Below are 18,612 nucleotides of genomic sequence, written 5' to 3' on the forward strand. Positions count from 1 at the left end.
TGTACACCAAAAAGAGAAAGCAAAAGGAAATATTAGACCAAATCTGACTGGATCTAAACTAATTATACTTGTCAATCACATGACAAGTATATCGTACAAGCTTACTTTATAATTGATTTGATTCAGTCAAGTGTGATTTGGTGTAAGAACTTCACTGTCTCTTCCACTTTTCTTTACGTTGGAGGGCAAGGAAGTAATCAAGATGGTCCACATGTTTGTGGGCAAATGTGAAACAACGTACACTTTTCACGTATAATAGATTATGTCTAATTATACATGCAATTGACAATGTAAAAGAATTATTAGCTCGTACATAATTGCATCAAAACAAGATCTATTCGTCTTTTTTAGCCTCTTCAAGCTCCTTGAAGAGCTCAGCGCACTCGGGCAGGGCTTCCTTCCTGGTGAAGGCGAGAGGGTTGGCGTGGCGGAACTCATCATGGAAGCCATTGTTCAGGGTGAGGGTGACTTCAGCTGCAGGCTTCTCATCTGGAATCTCAGCGCAGTCTGCCATGCTGCTCTTCACCAATGTCACTGCACACAAGTCCTCGCTTCCATGATCACCTTCTGCCGTCAACGTGTACACTCCTTTGTCGTTGGTCTCACCCTCCAAGGTGTATGTCACTTTCTCGGTCACCTCGTTTTTGCATTCCAACTTCACTTTTGCTCCTGCCATAGGCTTGCTGTATCTGTTGGTGAAATTGGCACGACAGACTTCACAGTAGACCTTTCCATCGACGACGAATTTAGGGGCGAGGGAGGCGGCAACGTCGAGGAAGCAGAGTGCTGCAGCTAAGATGATTGCAACTTGTGTGAGCTTTGCCATTGCTGTAATTGACCTCTCTTGTGCTTTTTTCTCTCTTCTCTTACTTGAATTCTTAATTGGAATGAGAAAGTACACAAAAGAGGATTCGATTTGGTGATTATGGAAAGGTGAGGAGGGGTGTATTTATACAGTCGTTCTTGGTGATTGATTGCTATTTTTGTGAGGTTGAGAGCTCATTTCATCCGACTTTTGTGCAGGAGCAGAAGGATTCTCTCGCCAGTCCGCTCATGTAGATGATTTGGGGTTGGCTTCTTGATTTGTTAGAATATGTGTTAAATAATCATGTACCTAAAATCTATCCCAAAGTGGGAAGGATAATTTAAGGGATAATTAGGGAAAATCACATTCTTTTTCTTATATATTATAACTTTTTTTAAAATTTAATTTCGTTTGTAATGATAATATATACACTGCAAGATATATAATATTTCATCGTAATTAATTTTCACAATTAAAAATAAATAACAATAGTAAATAGTCATTGACCTCGACCATGCAATGTTTGTAGTTTTGCGAGTGTGACTAAAATACTTGTCATAGGGAAAAGCCATGACAAATATTTTTGCCATGATGGATAATACGTTTCTATATCGATTTTATTTAACTGTAGTTAATAATACCACAAATTTAAATCGTTCGCCGCTAAAATGTAGAAAATAGTAAATTTTCCTACGGTGACATTACATTGTCAAAACATTTCATTTGATGTTTGAGATCTGTGTATTATTTTTAGAAAGAATGATATTTTTTTTTAATTAGGAAACAACTCAATTTCAGAAAAATAAAATGTTATGAATTTATTATCAAAGATTAATAATTATTTTAAACATAATTTGAATAAAGTAGGATTACTTAAACCAATACATGAGATAAATGCATAAAGAAAACATGGGATTTGTTTAATTGTTTCCAATTTTACGTTGTCCAAAAGACATTCTAATATTTACCCATATTCTTTAAAAAAAAAAAAAAAACCACATAGTTGAACGTGTTTTAATTTATTTTAAGAAAAATATATACAAAGAACTTCAAACATAGTATAAATATCAATTAGGCTAAATTCCAGCAAATTCCTCCAAAGATTTGATGTAATTATGAATATTCACTTGTTGTTTGAAAAATTACCAAATACCCTCCTTATTTTAATGACCGTATAACAATTAGTCTAATTCGTTAGGTTTTCATCCATTTTTTGTCCTTGTGGGTTAAGAATTATAATTTTATTTATCTTTTAGAATTTTATAATTTTTTTATGTACTAAGTGGATATTTTTTTGGTAATTTTTTGAATTTTTTCATCTACCTCGTCCAAATTTTTTATAATTTTATATTTTTTTAAGAAAAGCAAAAAAATACAGTAAGGGCAAAGTTGATAATTCCATACATCTATTCAAGAATTATACAATTTCATCAAATATCAGGGGGTATTTGTAATTTTTTAAACAATGAGAAAATATTTGTAATTATGTCAAATCTCAAGAGAGGTCATTGTAATTTACCCTATTAATTAATATCAAAATTTCTTAATAAAAAATATTCTTTTATATATATTTTTATAGTACCTGAACTATGGTCGTAGTCTAGCATTCAAAAGACGAGTGTCAAAGCACTACTTTGATCCACCATTAGAATTCAAACAAATTTCAGAATTTGAAGACTTCAATTCAAAGACAATCCATTCTTTTTCTCAAAAAAGTAGTACAAAACTAGTTGGGGGAGAATTCTATTTTTGGTCCCTAAATTATTCTATGTATTTTATTTCAGTCCCTAAAGAATCACCATTTATACTTCTAGTCCCTAAACTGATGATACATAGTTGTTCTCATTAATTGACTATTAAATCGAACATCAATGATTTTCTTATGTGCTTTATTCCTTAGCCTCATGTCCGGGCGACAAGATACTTTTCATCTGATTTAGCGGTCATTCGACAGAAATAACCAAAATAATAAAAATTAAAACATGCATGTTTAGGGACCAAAAATGGAAATGCTGATTATTTAGGGACTGAAATCGAGTAAGTGGTATTATTTAGGGACCAAAAGGTTAATTCTCCCATATACTAGTTGAATGTAATTACTTGCTATAGTAATCTAAACTTTTTGCAATTGATTAATGAATAATTAATGTAATTTACTAATAAAAAAAACCACCACATTAGGGCTTGACTAAGTATTAAAGTTGAACTAAATAATTATATTATTATTTTGAATAATGTGAACACTATTATCTTGAAAAGGGCTTCATTCAAAATATATTAACTATCCACATTCTTTTATTATTATTATTATTAATTTCTTTTTTAAATTTGAGTGGCTTGTCCTTGACTTTTTGCCACCACTCACCTTGATTCAATGAATTTGAAGATGTTTATTTATTTATTTTTTAGAATTGTTTTAGCAACATAGACTTGTTCCCAAAGGCATGTGGCTGTCTTGACCATAGACTTTTGACCAAACTCACCATAAATTACATTTTACTTCATTTTAGAGAGTTTGGGTTAAATTTATTTTAAATATCTTATAAATTTATATTTTTTGTAAAATATTTTTAAAATATTATTTTTTGTCTTAAAAAGGGGTTTATAAACTCCTACGATTTTAGTTTTGGAGTTTATAAGCTCATTTTTCAAGACTTTATCAAATACTTTTCAATTTTTTTATTAGATATTTAAGAAAGCTTATAAGCCCATTCAAACACCCTTTTAGGGATCGGACAAGTCGCTTGTCAACAAAAACAGACGATATAAGTAAATATTTCAATTAAGAATTAATATTAGTTATTCATTATTAATATATAGTAATTGAATTTTTACGGTATTTGAACTCAACCGCGATATTTATTACTCTTTTTTGGATGAAGAAGATTAAATCAAATATTTCTTGATTTTTTTTTTAAAAAAAGAAGAATTTGAGTGCTACAATTTCTTTAAAAATAACAACAAAGATATGGTGCAGTTGACTTACGGTGCTGGAAAATGGTTGTGTGTCTTTTGGTAAATGCTTGAATATTTCATTTCATGTACAATATATATATATATATATATATATAATAAATTACGTGTTTGGTTTAACTTTTTGCCTAACTTCTGATTGAATCTTGTAATGTATTTACACGTATATATATATATATATATATCCAAACATGGATTTCATAATTGTCCTTAATAAATAAATAAATAACAAGCATATGATAGATAGGTTGTAATAAAAATCTTGGTAGGTTGGCCGATTTAGAGGTATTTGGGATTTGAGAAAATGAAACTGTTAGGTTTGTCGAGAAGTTTTCAATTAAAATTTTTCGATACTTAAGTTAATTAGTAGGGTTCGAGATCAAATGGAAGAAATATAAGATTTTTCAATCGAAATGACGTATCTTGGCCCAAAATACCTATAGGGTATTTATAAGACAACTATGCGTACTTGTACGGGTCTGCATGCTATGATCTTAGATGATGTGTGACCCGATCCGTCTCAAAAATACATGGATCACAATTGATACTAATAGCATTCTTCTTTTTCAATTGTTGTTAAATATAAATATTTAATATTGATAATTATAAATGATCTATTTTAAAAAATAATATTACATCAGTTTCGCTTTAAAAAAGATAGCGTAATTCTTTTATGAATGATATGGTTTGAGGATATTGAGAAAATTATTATTTTGTATACCAAAAACACCCCTTGCCACATCATATTTATTCTTTGGTTAAAGACATTCACATATTTTTTTAGTTAAATTTTATAACATATTATAAAATATTTAAAGTAAGTTTTGCAAAAAAAAAAAAAAGAGTTTATAACTTCAAAAAAAATATTAGGAGTTTATAAGCTCTTTTTAAAAAGTGCAGAGTTCGTATTTTTAAAATTTTAACAAACTATTTCAAATTAATTATGAATTTGTTGTTACTGATATATTATAAGTCCCGTTATTTTTTTTAATCTACATATTTCAAGATTTTAGTTTTGGAATAAGATTTGACATCTTATAAATTCTAAAAACATCGTAGTTGTAGAGGCTGTTTGGCAAATTAAGCTTATGTAATATTTTATAAGCTCCTACATTTTATACAGAATTTTTCAAGGAATTAAATTAAGATGTTGAATTTTGAAAATTGAGCTCTCAAAATATTTGGATAAATAAGTTGTTAGAACTTATAAGATTTTAGAGTATTTGGTACAAAAGTTCTTTATACTGTAATAGTCATAGAAGATGCCATTAAACTATTCTAACTTAAATTGTGGTAAATTACAACAACCTCTTTCGAGGTTTGACATAATTACAAATACCCCCTCTTTATTTAAAAAATTGCTAATGCCCCCCTAATGTTTGATAGCATTATATAATCTTTGGATGAAAGTATAAAAATTGTCAACTTTGCCCTTACAGTATCTTTTTATTTGTTTAAAAAAAATCAAATGGGGTGGATGGAAAAAATTTTAAAATTCTAAAAGAATTATCCAATTAGATCATAAAAAAATCGTAATATTTTAAAAAAATAAATAAAACTGTACTTTTTAATTCACAAGGGCATTTTTGTCAGTTCACCATAAAAAATAAATGAAAATCTAACGGATTGAGCGAATTGTTGGACGACTGTTAAAATTAGGGGGGTATTGATAATTTTTCAAATAATGAAAGAGTATTCGTAATTATACTGAACCTCAGGGGAGGCCGTTGTAATTTTTCTTAAAATTATAGAATAGATAATTTTACTCTAGAGGGAAAAACATCAATTATGCAAAAAAAAAAAGGTAGAAATACTAACAACGTTATGAGTGTGTTTTTGTCTATTGAACGTTAAATTGACTTAAGTATCGAAGGATCTTAATTGGAGATATTCTAACTAGCTTAACCAGCTTCTCTTTTCTCAGGGACCATATATTTTCGAGTAACCTTCATCGAACTCGAATCTAGCGACCGCAAAGAGCTCATCACATTTCTGATCCAAATTACGTATGATTAATTTGATTCAATCGAATTTGATTTAAATAACAATATTTTTCAATAAAATAAGCCTAAACTCCACATCCCAGATGTTGAAATTCATAAATCATCCAAATACTTCTGATTCTCAAATACAAACACATTTGAGAAGTGTGAAAAAAGAAATTGAAAAAGAAAAAGAAAAGTGGTGGAAGTATTAAGAATTTTATTGGAAAATGGAATACACGTGTTAATAACTTTTTTTTAATAAATAAATAAATAAATAAAATAAAATTTGGAGGAGACTTTAGGATGAGGGAAGAGATAGGATGAGGATTGGATGAGTCATCCCATTACCCTCCCATTTTCCTACCACAACATATATCAACTCCAGACACGTACCATCAACAATTCAACCTATATATTCTTCCACTTCACACGTGTCGGTTTTCTGTAATAATTTTTAGGTTGATTTACCTAGAACAAATCAAATATACATCAATTAGGAACAATTATTCAATTTTTTGCTAATATCAGCAAATTCAGTAATTTTTTTACTATCGAAAGATTTATTTGTTAAGGTAAAAACAAAAATCAGGAGTACTTTAAGATTGCAGATTGCAGATAATTTATGTATTATTACATCAAACTTTAAAAAATGTCCGTATTATTATCCCATAATTGTTTTATTTTAACATATAAGTTTCCACCTATCTGTAAATTATTACATTATTGCATATATATATAGCAAAATGGGATTTAAGATTCTTGATGTCCAACATTTATTATAGATTTATGAAATGGGAAAACATATGATTAGAAAAAATATTTATAAAATCCTCAACATTATATCAGCAAAAGATTATTAAATTAGGGGTAAAATACAATTTACCTCAAATATGTTAATTGAGCCAAAAAAAAATCATATAAAAAAAATTAGTCCATTATCCCCTATAATTTAGAAAAATAAAGTAAATTATCTTCCTATCTAAAATATTATCGAGGAGTTATTTGTTTTGGAATACTGATACTGATTCTCCGAACCCTCCTCATTAACAAGAATTCGCCTTAATATATTTCGACTTATTTATCATTGGACCAACGAATTATTAATAGCAAAGCATAGTATATATATATATATATATATATGTAATTGATTATTTTTTTTAGTTGTACATTAATAATATAATTAGATCCGATTTAAGTTAAAATTTTATTACGTGAAGATGCATATGCACCAAAAATCTCTTATGTACAAGTTGTCACGTGATGCAAACAACAAAAGTTTTAGTTATGTCCTATAAAAAAATTTAATATACGAATTCTGAATATATAATTTGTTTTTAATAATAATATTTTATTTTATTATTTTTTTAAATTTAAAATTAATATTTGAGTTTGAATAGGTTGAATGATATGATAATTATTAGAGTCTTGTAAGAAAATAATAATAAGTTGAAGCATCTTCTTAGGTGCACATTAATAATAAGAATTATAGAGTTGAAGAGTTTATGCGCTAATTATTATTGCTCACCATCACGTGAAAATGGTCGACTTTCAAGATAGTATTTTAAAATATAAAGGATGAGTTTCGAAATTCCTAAAATACCCTCCGAATTTAAAATAAATATATCTAATACAAAAAATATTATTTTCGATAAATTACAATAAATTCTTTTGAAATTTAATAATTACAATTAAATTCTCATTATTTGAAAATTTATTAATACTATCTTGATATTTGATGAAACTATATCAATTTTTTATGAACGTATGAAATTGTGAACTTTGCTATTTTTTTTAAAAAAAAAAAATTGGACAACTTGAATGGAAATTTTGAAAAATTGTAAAAATATTCTCAACTTTTTCCATAAAGACAATCTAAAAATTTGAAAAGAAAAATGATAGAATTATAATTTACAATTCACGAGGCCATTTAGATCAATTCACCACAAAAATGAAAGAAGCCTAACGAAAATTAATGGATGGGGTATGATATTGGACGGTCGTTAAAACCGATGGGTGTTGATAATTTTTAAATAATAATGGCATATGTATAATTATGTGAAATCTCAAAGGTGCTCGTAATTTATCTTATTGTATTTTATGTTAGAAATGTTATTACACAAAAATACATAAATAAATATATGACCAATGAGGTAGGTGGAAAATAATTATCGAAAATTATTGTATAAAATATATTTTTTTAAATATATAGATGATTTTAATTTTTAGACATATCAAATAAGATATGATCCGGGTCAAATCCTCGCGACCTCTTTGGTATGGTGAGCTGGTCCTCCAAGCGGTTCGAGGTCACTACCTCTTCCAGACCAGTGATTGGGTGCTGAGAAAATAAGCAAATCGTTAGGCTTGCTGGGGTGGCCCCAGCTAAAACCTTCTGATGCTTAACTCATTGTTTGGTTGTGAGGTGATAAAAGCAGCTTGTTTGCAAGCTGAAGGGCCGAAGCGACCAAAAGTAGAGTGATGAAAATGACATACCCTAAATGCACTGACTGCGGAATATTTGTAGCGTAAGACCGGGGGTCTGGTTTGTCCAATGAGTGTCCTCTGCGTGTCCAAGTTGTCAGGGTCGGGTCGCCAGTCCGGGTCAGATCAATCGAAAATACACGGATCCTTATAATTTTGTGCCCTTCTAGGGGCAAAATGGCCTTTCTCTAATAAATTATATATATATATACTAGATACAGAGCACGTAACACCTGCGCGCATAATCTTTAATAATATTTTGACCTATAATAAATTAGTAATAAGTCAAATAAGTATGGAGGGACCTGCAATAAGGTAAATGTTAAATTTCATTCAGTTTTTTTTTAATATAAATAAATTTTAGTAAATTTTAACTAAAGGAGGGATCAATTTGTTAGACGAAAGCAAGTTTCAAAGATACTAGATGTAATTCAAACCACATAACATCTACGTGCAATTACATCAAATTTCATGAGAGGGGACTGTTATTATCTCTAATTTTAATTGACATCCAATTTACCATACCATCTTCCTTTCCTTTTCTATAGACAAGATTTGAACAATTTCGAGTCCAATTACTATCATAATTCAGTATATTTCACCAATATAATTTTCATATCGACAAAAAAATAAAATAAAATAAAAATCGAACCAACAATCATCTATTTAGAAGTGATACCATCCTTATGCAACAATTATTAGGCCATGGCATCTTCCTCTATTCATGTAACTGACCTACGTATAATGGCTTTCAAAGCTAACTGACATTTGGTTGCATTTATTTCAACAAAATCTTTATTGCAAATTAACATTTTCACTATTGGTATTTAATTACATTGGAAGAGAAATACAGCAGGAATTTTATTTACTACAACTACCTTTGTCTTCCATATCTTCATTCTTATCTCATTATTGTCATTATTATATTTCCATTCATAAATTACAAATAATTTTCATTAAATTTATCATAATTATAAATATTTTATTATTATTTACAAAGTTACAAATATTCCTTAAATTTAATGGCCATTAAACAAATATCCTCTAAAATTAACGGTCATCAAATAAATACCCCCTATAGTAGACTGTCACAAGGGGGTATTTGTTCGACGACTGTTAATTTTAATGGAGTATTTGTAATTTTGCAAATAATAAAGAGGTATTTGCAATTAAGACAAATTTCAGTAGAACCCATTGTAATTTTCCCGATTGCCAGAATCAGAAGCCACTAAAATATATTTTTTTGTCATTTTATTCCCAGTTTCAAATGAAAAATTACCAATAAAACCTAATTTAGTCAACGAGACAGAGACAGAGGTTCCATAACCAAGAAATCATGGATTTGAATCCCTTTTATTAGTTCACTTTAACAGTAGTTATTGGTAATTGACGCGTAGTAATTGTTGATGATCGGAATTCATTATATAATTGAACCGTTTGATTAAAAAAATTTGCAGCGGCGAATGAAAAATCAGTATGAATTTTTATTATATATTTTTTTTATTTATATACATTATATGTATAAAATATTCTTTTTTTATATATAAGTAATATGAATTTTTATGCATAAAAATGTATACATAAATTGAAATATAAAATAAACTATTAATTAAAAAAAAAAGAATTCGGGTGACGAAACTAATAGTGAAAATCTTGAATGTATTAATGGAATTAATTATTCAAAGTTAAATTCATGGTATACAATTCATTGTCAAGATTACATAATTACACTCCAATATTAATATTTGATTCATGTTAGTAATTGAAAATTTATACCTTCCATCTATTCTTCGTGCCCCAAATCCTCAATCAAATTTTTTAAAATCATACACAAAAACATTGAAACTGATATTATTAAATGTGCCCATTTTAGTAATCACTTCGTGTGATATTTGCATGTCCAATTATGTGTCGATTTCGGTAATTTTTTGTTTGAATATATTTTCTTAATGATAAATATATGCTTATATCAATATATTAATAAATTAAAAAATACATATACTCGTTGGATACATTAATATAATTTAAAATAATCAATTAAATTATAATCGAAGGTGGGGTCGGACGGAAGTGAGTCCCACTAGAGTGGACACACCACGGACATGATGGGTCGATTTCACTGTGGCGTGAGATTAGCGCAGCCGCACCGAGTCACAGAATCGGGTCGCCGAGTATTTCGAAACTCATGTTATATATTTCCCCGCCTGACCCGTAACCAAAAACTCGTCTGTACGTAACAGACGCGTCGCCTTAACACACCCCACGCGTACAGGGGCGGATAACACGTGATTTTCGAGTCTCAATAGCATATGCCCAAAAACTCTTCTCTTGCACCTACCCCCCACCCCCAACCCCCCCCTTCTCAACAAACCCAATCCTCACAATATTTTAATTTTTTTTTAATATCTTTTCCTCAAACCAAAACTATAAAATAACAATAATAACAACTCCACTTCAATAAAAATATCAAGAAATAGAATTGAGAAAAAAATGAAAATGTAATTAAACCTCACTCTAAACCCTAAAATCATGAAAACCAATCTCATGTTTTGCGATTTCACCGTTTCGTCTCAAATTCATTTAAGCAGTCCGTATACTTCTACTGCTGGTTTACGAATGAGCGTAACGATAAACTGAAAATGAACACGATCATATATGACAAAGATAAAAACCTACATATTTTTACACAAATTACTGAAATTTTCAATAACCTTATCTATGTATTAACAATTTATGCAGTGAACCAAAATTATATATCGACAGTTTAGTCACGCATTCAGTATACACTTCTGAATATGTTAAATAACAGGTGTTGTTGATTATAGATAAAACTGCGTATATTATTGAACGAGAACACAAAAAGAGAGAAAAAGAAGAAAAAAAATGAAAGAGATATTAAACCAGAATCAAGATTTTATTTGCTAGGTTTTGGTTCTAAAAATGGGTGAAAATCTAAAATTGTAGAGTAAAAAGAGGTTGAAAAAAAATTGGGAATCAAAATAGTAATAGCAAAAGGCATGAAGGACAAAACACTGGTCTGACTCTCTCTCTCTCTTCTCTTCTGTCACTCTCTGTGGGTAAATATTGAAAACCGGGGCGAGGAGGGGATATGGATACAAGAACGGCTCTTGTAAGCAAACAGACAAAGAGTTGAACCTTCTCTGAACCCGTTTTCTTTGTGCCGATCACCTGCCCATTTCTCTGCGTTTCGATCTTTAATCCCCACAAAAAAATCGTTAAGCAAATGCCCTGAAAATTTTAAAAAGAAAGAAAAAGAGAAACTGAAAATATTTTTTTTCTCTCTTCTTCCTTGGCAAAATCTTGTTTGGTATCATATAGAGAGAGAGAGAGAGACAAACCAGAAAGAGAGAGAGAGAGAGAGAGAGAGAGAGAGAATATCTCTCATTACTGTTTGACATATATTCTTCTCTGAGTTTCCGTCAATTGGCGCATAAACCTTTCTGTAAAATTCTCCTTTGATTTTCTATGGAATACATCCGATTCTTTTATCATCTCACTTTATGAATAAAACCCAGTTTAAATTATTGCTTTTTTTCTCTGTCTGTCTGAAGGATTTCTTGGAATAGCTTGCAGATAGATTTGGGAAAAAAATAAAAAAAAAATTGTTTATTGTTTGGAAAATCTGGTTGGACTCAATCCCTGTTCAGTTCAATTCTTATCTGCTCATCTGAAGACTTCATTCTTTGTTATCTTTTTTTTCTATCAGCCCATCAGAATTGTTGGGTCTGAAACTGATAGAAAAAGAGAAGAAACCGGAGTTTTACTCAATAAGGTTTTCCGCAGTCAGCTTTGATTTTCGGGGTTATCATCAAGATCAAGTTTTTGATTACGTATCTGTGAATTAAGAATCGATTTCTTGATCTGGGCACTGATTGAAGTTCCTATTTGAAAGAAGGCCTTGTGAATTGAGTTTTGAGTTTTTCAACATGGCTAACGCTTCCATGAGTCTTGATAAATGGAGGGAGTATTTCCGGAGTGCAAATTCCGACATTTTTGATATAATTGAGCATGCAATAATGGTTGCTGCGTCTGATTGTCCCTATGTCTTCAAACTGAAGAGGGATCAAATAGCTGAGCGGCTGTTCGCTTGCAAAGTGACCAAGTGTTTTGGCTGTGAGAGAATTGAATTGGCTGTGCCAACTGGTGATGGTGTAGAGAAAAGTGAAGATAAGTACAAAAGTGGGATTGAGGCCGGAGGGAGTAAAGACACAAAGGAGAGCAAGGTGAATAGCAGCAGCAGAGATGATGATGATGATGACGATGATCATAGAGAGGTGATGGAGATGAATGTGAATCAGATTAGCAATTACAGTTATGGGGATGTTGATGCATTGACTGATGAGATTGAGGAGGAGTCTCAGTTTTTTGGAGAGGTTTTGAGGATCAAGGAAATTCTTGACAACAATGAAGAAGAGGTTTGTGTTCTGCGCATTAGGGATTAATTGGATTTAAGCTGAAATGATTTGGGCTGAGTTTTTCTTTTTCATCTCTTTCTGATGAGGGTCTTTTATATCCTTATTTATTCAGTGTTATGTCAATTCTTTTGAGATTCTTTACCTGTTTTGGATTGGTCTAGTTCTTTGATGAGGCATTCTTGATGCTCTGGAATGTTTGCTACTGCTGAGTTTGTGTAAATGATTCCGGGTTGGGGATTGTTGTTGCTTTCTTGTGATTGTATGTTTGTATTACTTTAGCTGATTGCTATGTTCGCTATGGTTTATGTCCAGTTTCTGGTTCTGATTGTTTACTGTTTGTTGTTTGGCAGTCTGATACATTGTTGTTTGATTCACTGAGGAGGCTCCAGCTGATGCCTTTGTCCGTGGAGACTCTCAAGGTTCAACATGAATCCTTGCTGTTTGTAGATCAATTTTAGCAGTTCCCTGCTTTAGCCTTGTTCAGCATTCATGATAACCGTTCTTAACACGTTTGTTTCTGTTTCAGGCTACAGAGATTGGAAAATCTGTTAATTCTCTGAGGAAGCATAGTTCGAAGGAAATTCGGAATCTTGTTAGGACATTAATTGAGTACGTACTCTTATCTCGTGGCTCTGTAGTTATTGTCGTTAGAAGCTTTAATGTGAATTGATTACTTGCTTGAGATTGCTGATACATATGTCGATGTGCAACTGTCACCTTGTTACTTTTAAGTGCCAAACACGTTGCATAGTTCAACCAAAATTACGTGGTCTGGTTGTTCCTTTTAGGTAATGCTAGATATTTGAAGACGAGCGCTTGATCAAAATCTTCTAAATATTCGTATACCGTTAAAATCTTCTGTGACTAAAAATTGGTTTCATGCTTATGGTTCAAGTAAAAGGTCATTAATCAAGGAATGTTTTATTTCCATTTTATTATCTCTCTATGTTTGAAAATTCTTTGTTTACTTGTCCATTCGCAAATGGCTGTTAAACGGCATTGATTATTTGTCACGTACTTTAAAGCAGAAAGTGTCGTGCTTACAGTTTGAACTTGTTGGTCCAAAATGCAGGGATTGGAAAGTCATGGTTGATTCATGGGTTAATGCTACAGCTGCCATTGCAGGTAGTTTAACTTGAAGTCTAGTACATGGTCTAGAATTTGCTGCTTCTATCACTATTGAGGATCTAACGAACTACTCACATTTTAAATGTGCAGAAATTGCAACAGAATCCGTCAAAACTTCTGTTGTTGAAGAAGAGGAAGGACTACCATCCCCTCCTCTGGATGAAGGCGCTTTCTTCGCCACTCCTGCTTCAATGGAGCTCTCACAGGTGCCATATGTTCTCCCTTTTTTTCAATTTCTTTTTCAGTTAGAAAGTGGGCAAAATTGGGATTCTTTGCTTGTATACTGACTTTGGTTTGCTTGTCTTGTGTTCCTCAATTGTGATTCACAAAGTTCTTTGATGGCATGGATGACGGAAGTGAGTTTCTTCCCTGTCCTTATGTTTCATTATTTTCTTTGGCTTTTGCTATTCGGTTCTCTAGTCGAATTTCCCACTAGAAGAGATACATGATTCTTATTGGGGATGTTATTTCAGATCCTCGAAACAGTGGGGAATTCAACAAGAACCGAGAAAGTGGCCGAAAGCTGAATCTTGAGAAAATCAATAACCGCAACTGGAAAGTTGAGAGTCCCGATGATTCACGCCCTCTTCTCCCGAAGGAAAAAAGGGCTGAACAGATGAGAAATGTGGAACCTATATTGAGGAAACAAGCCCCTCCGTCTAAGCCCAATCGGCCTCCTGGTGGTGAATCTGGACCAGGCAGACCAAGGCCTCCTAGCAGTGAGTCTGGCCCCGGCAGACCAAGGCCAGCTGTAAGACCAAAGCCCAACAACGAGATCAAGGTCCAGCAAAAATCCGACACGGGCACAATTCAGAAGAAACCAATGCCTCAACAGGAGGTTGGTATTTGGAAGAGTTGGAAGTATGAATTAATGCTTTTGCTACTTTTGATTGTTATCTTACTGCTCCAAGTTTTTTCCTATCAGAAGTCAAATGGTAACAACGAGGCTTCAGTTCGGATGAAATTAGAGGCTGCCAAGAGGAAACTTCAAGAACGATATCAGGAAGCCGAGAACGGTTAGTTTGGCAACTCCAACCTTACTACTAATCCGAACCCCGCAAATCACATACACTACTCTAAACACATATCCTTCTCATCCATCACGGTTGTTTTTTTCATCGGACTAAATGTGCGTACACATCTCAACAGCCAAGAAGCAGAGAACGATACAAGTTGTCGAGTTGCGTGATCTTCCAAAGCAGAGTCTTGTGCAGAGGAATCAGCACATGAGGCCTGGGAATTACAACAGGAACTGGGCAAATGGACGAAGATAGATCTGTAGTTACTGAATTTAGCCTTAATAATCCTCAAATTCCTTCCGACTTGCCGACTCAGTCTAGCGGAATGACAAGGCTAATATCCGGTTTATTTAGTCTCGAGCTGCTCAGGAAACGGAGAAATTGAAGCGGTTGATCTCCGGGGAGCTTCTTTTTGCCGAGTTGGTCAAGTTATATATGGGATGTAGCATAGACCTCTTAGTTGAACAATTAGGGAAAGCACAGCAATGTGTTTGTTTGGTCTGAACCATTGGTTTAGCAAATAGGGAACATAAATTGTGTCCTCCAAGTCATGACTTTTTTCCTTGAACATGTTGTCTCTTCTTTTACCATAACTGGGGAGGACACAGTTCGCAGTTTGCACATAACCAACTGCACCTTCACTGAAAAACATCTAAACATGAATGCAATAGAAAGAGAACAAACCTTGCTGGGTTCAGTTCACTGATCTATCATTATGTTATGCAGCATGCCATGTGATTTATGTCTCGTTGTATGAGGTACTCTTGGTTATTAAGGGTCTGTTCTAAAATACGTATCGCTAGGAAGAAGAGATTATGAGTTTATAAGCTATTTAAGTGTGCGATGTTATTGATATCTCGTTTGATAAGGTATTATTCGTCATCACATGATTTTTTGCTGAAAAAAAGCCTCACTGAGAATAAAAAATTATAAATCTTTTTAATTATTTAAACTTTTTTATTTATAATTGATATAACACGTGTGACAGAGTTACCTACCAATTTGGGTAGAATATGGCACGATTGTGGTTGTTCAATGTAAGGTGGGTGGGTGGGTGGGGATTGCTTATTATAATTAAATATAAAAATTATTAAGTCATTCAAACTAAAATTTATGAAATCCCACAACTTTATTTTATGTTTTATTTTGAATGTAATCGGCTACAGCCATTTTTGTCCGATATTCACTATTCATTTCCACAGCGGATTAAGTTCACTTGTCATTCAGACCCACTTGTGGTATAATAATTATAGAAAAAATTGCATTTATGGTATCATATTTATGATATTTTATAATTAGTATCATATTTTTGAAACAACTTAAAATGGTATTAAAAAATTGTCTTAATTTGTATACTGATTTTAAAATTTCTAACCACGAGAATTGCATTTATGGTATCATAATTTATGATATTTTATAATTAGTATCATATTTTTGAAACAACTTAAAATGGTATTCAAAAATTGTCTTAATTTGTATACTGTTTCTAAAATTTTTAACCACGAGACTACATCCATTGCACGTGGCTGTTTAATCGTGCAATAAAAATAGATTAAAAACAATTATATTTTTAGTACTACAATTTAACGAATATTGCAATATTAATATTACAATTTAAGATACTTTACAATTGATGATAGTACCAAAAATGCAATTCAGTACCTTTTAATTTGTAAAAGTACTTGTCCTTATGGTCGGTAGCAAATCCACCCTCTTTTTTTTTATTATTTATTGTATAAATTAATTAAATTAAATTAAATTAAATATTTAATTTTTCCCAATGTTAAATTCAGAATTTTAATTTTTCCGAGAATATGATATTGAATTAGATTAAATAGTACTGAATATTGAATTATGATATTATAATGTTGATATTACGTTCTTTTATTTATTTTTTTTTCCCGCTCCTCTCTCTCTCTCTAAGAAAGGCCTACCGCTTTTGACTTTGTCCTTACGCGCATATTTTAAACACCGCTTTTTCAGCACTTTGGTCTTCAATGTTGTCAAACGCCCTTCACAATACACACTGCACTTGGCCCACTAAAGAACCCTAGTTTGAAATTGTGTCAATATTTAGGTATTTACAAGTTTTTTTTATTATATAATATCATTACGTTATTATATCAATTACAAACAAAAAAATTTGTGTTACATGTAAGTCCAAATGTCTTATGTTCTTAACGAAATTTATATGATATCAAAGCGGATAATACGTCGCGCAATATAATACTGATTAAGTCGCAAGTCCCGTTATTAATATACCAATCATGTTGCGAACTACATATGTAGAAAGAGTAACGTGTGATTATTTAGCAATTCAATAAAATTAACTAATCATATGATTTAGAATCAATTTAAGTTAATTAAGCAACATTTTTGTTGTTTCAAGGAACAATATCTCTTTTAAGAAAATGTTTGACAATGATAGAAAATTTATATTTATATTTTTTTATATATTTTTTTCTTTTGAAAGTTTGGTGGAGTTTGGTTGGTACCAATTATTTTAATAATAATAATAATAATGAAAATAGATGGGAAAAGCACACACACACACACACACAGTAGTTGGTGGGAGATGTAATTGGTGTTTTAGGAAAGAAACAAGTAGTGGAAGCTAATCAAGAACTTTGGTGCTTTGCTTTCACTCTCTTTAATATATATATATATATATATATATATTAGTATATTAATTTTTAGCTTAAAAGTTAATTAATTCTCATGGGAAGTTTGCATGTTCATAATTCATGCAAGTTAAAAACTCCAAGATGCCAATATGCTTCAATATATCCAAAAATATCATCATTTATATTTTATGTTTAATCAAGAAAGATAAACTTTAGGAGGTTTTAATTCAGATCAGAGTAAAATAAAACTTGAAAAAAACGGTTCAAGCATTGAATTGTAAGAGTGAATCGATTATAATCATATCGTGAAACTCAATCACAAACAACTATAACATCAATATCAAATAATTAATATTTAATAAATAACTATTATTAAAATAGAACAGCACCCACGCATTAATAAAATTGAAATTTTTTTTTATAATTTTATAGTCATGGAATGTCAAATTCACCAGTGTCAAAGAGACTTTAAAACCCAAGCCCAAGATTTGAATTGCACCAAATCATAAATCTATTGTGATGATTACTAGAACAAGTGTGGCCCACCAATCTTTTGGTATTTTCTAGCCATTTATTACAAGCTAGAACTCTCCAAGAACCCAAGAAAACTCTTATTTGTTTTGACACTATTAAAATTGAATCCCAATATTTTGAAATATTTTTATTTTAGACCATATTATATAATGTAAAAACTAGGCAATACTTCAATATTTTCCTACCCTAGTCCAAATAGGACCATCTCCTACATACAAAACTTGATGGAGGAATAATATTTTTATTTGTTTATTTATTTTAATTTTTGGGGCCCAAAAAATTTCAAAATAAAGATATATGCCAATTTCAATTCCTAGCTTTGGAGATATTCTATTCTAATCCTTTGGTGCAAGTGTGTGGTGTTTGGCAATGGATTACTACTTGTCTCTCTTTTCTTGCAAAACCTCCAAATGGAACTTGTAAGAGATAAGAGTTTCCCATTCTTATCCTCTCCAACCAAACAACTACTAAGATCACTACTACATTAAATCCACACACACATCCACATGGATATGTGTGTGTTCTCCCCGCGCGTCCTGAAAAAATTAAAAGAATCTTCTTTTATATATGAATTGAGTCGAAAAACATCAAATATAAATCCACACACATCCATATGGGTATGTGTGT

The 18,612-nt window shown here is 31.3% G+C and overlaps 1 protein-coding gene and 1 pseudogene across 1 annotated transcript; one reads left to right on the forward strand and one right to left on the reverse strand.

Moving 5' to 3' along the window:
- Positions 1-228: 228 nt before the first annotated feature.
- Positions 229-1,027, reverse strand: LOC105160059 (olee1-like protein pseudogene; annotated as a pseudogene).
- Positions 1,028-11,335: 10,308 nt separating this feature from the next.
- Positions 11,336-15,524, forward strand: LOC105159934 (putative mediator of RNA polymerase II transcription subunit 26b). Its single transcript, XM_011077161.3, has 9 exons — positions 11,336-12,680; positions 13,031-13,099; positions 13,207-13,289; positions 13,753-13,805; positions 13,899-14,014; positions 14,140-14,164; positions 14,282-14,646; positions 14,734-14,824; positions 14,958-15,524. Exons 1-9 carry the CDS (start codon positions 12,192-12,194, stop codon positions 15,080-15,082), a joined length of 1,416 nt encoding a protein of 471 aa, XP_011075463.1. The 5' UTR covers positions 11,336-12,191; the 3' UTR covers positions 15,083-15,524.
- The last annotated feature ends 3,088 nt before the right edge of the window (positions 15,525-18,612 follow it).

Source organism: Sesamum indicum, linkage group LG4, assembly GCF_026168435.1.
Source record: "Sesamum indicum cultivar Baizhima isolate 11 linkage group LG4, ASM2616843v1, whole genome shotgun sequence".
NCBI classification, from domain to species: Eukaryota; Viridiplantae; Streptophyta; class Magnoliopsida; order Lamiales; family Pedaliaceae; genus Sesamum; species Sesamum indicum.

Coding starts and splice junctions, on each gene's coding strand:
- LOC105159934 (XM_011077161.3), top strand. CDS start 12,192: ATGGCTAACGCTTCCATGAGTCTTGATAAATGGAGGGAGTATTTCCGG. Junction 13,100..13,206: donor TGTCCGTGGAGACTCTCAAG/GTTCAACATGAA, acceptor TTTCTGTTTCAG/GCTACAGAGATTGGAAAATC. Junction 14,165..14,281: donor TGATGGCATGGATGACGGAA/GTGAGTTTCTTC, acceptor ATGTTATTTCAG/ATCCTCGAAACAGTGGGGAA.